At 40.0% G+C, this 4627-nt stretch overlaps 1 protein-coding gene across 1 annotated transcript in view; it reads left to right on the plus strand.

The window, feature by feature from the left end:
- Positions 1 to 1125: 1125 nt before the first annotated feature.
- robo4 (roundabout, axon guidance receptor, homolog 4 (Drosophila)) overlaps positions 1126 to 4627 on the plus strand; it is a gene marked incomplete at its 3' end in the record, with an annotated part of 16599 nt that continues 13097 nt past the window's right edge. The window contains exons 1-2 of the mRNA XM_008302839.1: positions 1126 to 1330; positions 3577 to 3891. Of these exons, the coding sequence (XP_008301061.1) occupies positions 1273 to 1330; positions 3577 to 3891 (373 nt within the window). The remainder of the gene's footprint in view (positions 1331 to 3576; positions 3892 to 4627) is intronic.

Below are 4627 nucleotides of genomic sequence, written 5' to 3' on the forward strand. Positions count from 1 at the left end.
AATCCTTCCGGGCGTCTTTTGGAGGCTTCGTTAGCCGAAGGGAGCCACGGAGTGAACATAACTTTTTTTTTTTTTTTTTTTTTTTTTATAATCCTGAAAGTCTGAAAGTGCTTTTTTTCCCCCTTTTTTTTTTTTTTTTTTTAAGGCGAACCTGAACATTTTTTTATTTGTGCTGTGTGCCTCATTCATAGATAACAAAAATAATTCTATTTTAGCATTAAAAATATCGTTTTGGTTTAAGAGCTTCTACATACTGGTGTATTACTATTACAGAAACATAAACAATGATTATGGTAATGCTGTTCATTTAGGGTAGCTGTAAACCTTACATTGAGAGGTGGTCTAATACATTTGTGAAGCACTGTATATGTAAGTGAACAAAATGAGAGGTTTGTTTAATCATAACAGACTACAGCTATGTTATTATTGAACTAAATGTGAAATCACATTTTAAAATTATTTTCCAAATGGGATGCAGGTCTTACTTTAACTGCAATATAAATGTTAGATAATGCATACAAAAAATATTATTATTATTGTTATTGTTATAATATATTTTTAAATGATCAAATGGTTTTCTGGTGGAATCAGCAGGGATGCTCAGCCCACCACAGTGAAAAACTTAAGCTTAACACAGTCTGATAGTGCCGTTTAGACTTTTTTTGTTTCCTTTTTTTCCGTACAGTCAAAAACACCATGTCAACATATCCACACAGTCTATTCTTTTACTCTGCTGACTGTAAAATTGCAGAGAATCACACTGTTTAATTACTGCGTCTGTCAAGTTCGTTACAGAAACACGTGAGTTTTGGGGGCTATCCGTGCTGCCTCCAAATTAAAACCGAGAGACCTTTTCGACACGGAAACGACCAACAAAAAAAAGCAAAAACAGTTGCGAGTAGGATGCATTCTGCCAGCTCTATATCCAATACTACGTAAAATCTAATTTCTGTATGTTGTAAACGCTATGTAACTGTATATAACGTCATTGAGTTGGTATAGATGCTTTTGTTTTGAAAAGTCCAGCAGTAGCTGCATGTCGCTGCTTGACATTCTTCCCGTGTCGGTGTGGCGCTGAGGTTCATTATGGAGCGACTTTCAACTAGTAGGTTTCACGTACGGGTGGCTCTTAAATGAGGGAAAAAAATGTTGGGGTAGCAGAAAACAGATTAGTTTTTTTTTTCTTTTTTTCTCTCGTTGTTTAAATTATTCGGACAGTGTTTAGCTACTTAGTTAGTTAGCTTATTAGAGATATTTCTCTGACTGCTGCTCATGATGAGAACTGTTGACATGAGGAGCTTCGTGTTGCTGCTCGCAGTTCTTCTGTCAGGTAAGTGAGCCCTGAAACAGTCATTTGTCAAAGTGTGACTCGCAAACAAACCATGATAGTAAACTAGTATTTCCCTGACATCCCTAAAATAATTGTTTTTGAACTGACATGCATCAAAGGACAGAACATATGACTTGTTGATTCTGTGAGGTGTCTTAAAGGATGGAGTCTGGTCAGGATACTTTCACGTTATTCTGCTGCTACTCAGAGCTTCATGTCTACAACACATCTACATCTACATTCACATAGAATCTTTAATAATCCACTTTTTTTTTTTTTTTTTTTTTTAATTTAGCATGTCGTAAATATTCTAAATGAAACATCTCATCTTAGAAATACTAAAACAGTGATAATGTGTTTATGACTGCAAACAGATTATGAGAAATTTTTAAAGTTTGACTTGTGAAAACAGCTGATAAAAATTACAAATCACAGTTTGCAGACTCCAAGCTGACATATTCGGATACGATCAGGTGGTTTTTAGGATTTATACCATCTATTAGTAATCGAGGAGAGCTATAACCCATACGTGGAACTGATAAACATTTGCAGTAGCAGGTAAATCTGTGTGTCAAAGTTTAGAATAACACCAGCGCAAATCTTTGCTGAACTGCCTTTTTAAAAAATTATGTTTGACATCTGTCATCCTTCATTGTTGAAGCGGTAACATGTAATTAGTCAGATATTGCTGCGAGTGACACGTCACTGGAGATCACAGAGTGGTGACTATAGACAGAAATTTTAAATTCATTATTTTGTCTGGAATCTAATTCAGATTGCCTGTCTTGTTTGACCAACAGCCCAAAATCTATCTATTCACTGTAAAAGACTGCATATGTTCACATCTGAGAGTCTGAAACTGGTACATTTGGGGGCCTTTCACTTAAAAGCTCATGTAAATGATCATCAGATCAACAAACCACAGGAGGTCTCGGTGTCTTGATCAAGGACACCTGAGGTGCTTCATTAGCAATAAACCTAAGATGTGTCATTTGTTTGGATCTCACAATTTTGAATTTGTTGTGTCTATATTTTTTGTGACAAACTGAACATCATACGAGGTCTGGACGGTGACGAGTTTCCTCATCATGACCTTTCTCCTGAGAAAAAAACCTGTAAATGTTGAGAATTTTTCCACCGTGACTCACTGATGTTTGGGCTGCATCCTCTCTTGGCCCTGAATCTGAAGGTCCACAATGACAACGAGGTTAAACAGGCTATTGTTAGCTGTAATTTGAAGGCATTTCCGGCTATAGTGAATGAATGAACCGTTCAAAAAGCACCACCCTGTTTGTTGATCGTCCGTACCCTTTTAATACAGCCAGAGATATTTGGTCAGATATGATTATATTCAGTTCAGATGTGATACAATACATTTCACAGATGATTCTTAATGTTCACAAGTCATGCATATTCCCACACTTATTACAATCTGACTGTTTGAAGCGCCTCTTTGTAAGGATACAGCTCTGCTTGGTTCTGAATGACCTCAATGACATGTAACATTAAGTTTAGGAATATTATGAATCACCGGAAGCATCATCTAAATCTTTTTACCCTTTAAGATATCTTGTGTAGTTGCTGCATAACTTAAAAAAAAAAAAAAAATGTTGTCAGTCTTCTGTAATGGATTAAAGATGAGTGTCCTTTTGTTCTGCTGCGGATATGCTGTTGATGGGGGAGTTCCAGTCTGCTTTTGTCGGAGTTGATGTTCCTGAGACCCTCTAGCTTCCTCTCCTGTCAGGAAACTGATCACAGTCTCCCCGTTTCCTTCAGTGTGGTCATCCAACTCCATGGGAAGTTCAAACAATGGCTTTTCACCGCAGCTGGCTGCAAATACACATTGTTTGTTGGTATCAGAGCTTAAAATTGTTTGTTTTGGGTGTTCTGTTGCTAGTCAAATGAACTCAGGGGTGTTAACGCGTAGTGCTAGGGGTTGCTGTTTGGGTGTTGCTCTTCTATACAGGAAAAAAAGAAAAGCACTGTATGCTGTCATCCCAAGAGGACAGAGCTCAAATTCCTACAGTTCCGTACCTTAATTATCTGCAGTCAAACCTATGTGAATCAAACAGTGTAATCATAGCACACAGTGTGATGAAAACAAAAGGAATTAACGGACATTTTTTCTTCACTTATTGTATAGATGTTTCTTCTGCTAAATCTGATTAAAAAGAACATTTCTTGTGCTACCAAATGTATGCTTGGATTCTGTTTACAGTCAACAACATCTCTTCGTTCTCCCCCAGGTTTCAGAGTCCGTGCAGAAGAGACGCCGCCCCACATCGTCCACCAGCCCACTGATGTGGTGGTGAAAGCTGGCAACCCTGCCTCCCTCTCCTGCCGGGCCGACGGCAACCCAAAGCCGGTCATCGAGTGGCTGTACAACGGTCAGCCGCTGCAGACAGACCCGTTGCAGCCCATCATTTTGGTAGATGGGGCCCTGTTCTTCCTGAGTGTGGGAGGGCGAAGGAAAGGTCAATTGCATGAGGGCATCTACACCTGTGTGGCCACCAACAGCGCAGGCAAGGCCACCAGCCGCAATGCATCGCTACATATTGCAGGTGAGGCTGGGGCACATGTGGGGGATGTTTTATGTTTTCCTCCACAGACAAGAAGGACTCTAAATCTACCGAAGGCTTAAAAATGAACTGGTGACATGAACTTCCTGTCAAGCTTTCCCTGATTAGCCCCATGTTACTATCAGTACTAGGCTCCATATAAACATGATGTGTATGTAGTTAAGTATGTTTGATTTACTTTAATTATTGCTTCATCTCCAGCCTACACATACGTTAGGCCTTGATCATGCTCCCTTGAGGATGAGCAAACCTACAGCCTCTGACACCACAGACGTGTAATTGTTTTTATTATACTACTTCCTAGTCTGCCAGGAGTCCACAGGGAGGACTCCTCTCTATCTGCAGTAGATCATGTATTCCGTATAAATGTAAACTGCTCCAGAGCATGCGCACCACTGCCCTTGTAGCATAATCCCATGTGAGACCAAATTTATATGCAGAAGAAATGCTAATGATGGCCTTATAAGACACAGGACTAAAGTTGCTGAGGTTTGCCAGATATGAACATAACTGACATTACACTCGGGCTGCAAGGTGGATCAGTGGTTGGCACCGTTACCTCGGAGCTAGAAGGTTGCCGGTTCGCGTCCCAGTCAGGACGCCCGGGATCTTTCTGCGTGGAGTTTGCATGTTCTCCCCGTGCAGCGTGGGTTCTCTCTGGGTTCTCTGGCTTCCTCCCACACAGTCCAGAAACATGTTGAGGTTAATTGGTGAATGT

Source organism: Stegastes partitus, unplaced genomic scaffold (assembly GCF_000690725.1).
Source record: "Stegastes partitus isolate 25-593 unplaced genomic scaffold, Stegastes_partitus-1.0.2 Scaffold1891, whole genome shotgun sequence".
NCBI classification, from domain to species: domain Eukaryota; kingdom Metazoa; phylum Chordata; class Actinopteri; family Pomacentridae; genus Stegastes; species Stegastes partitus.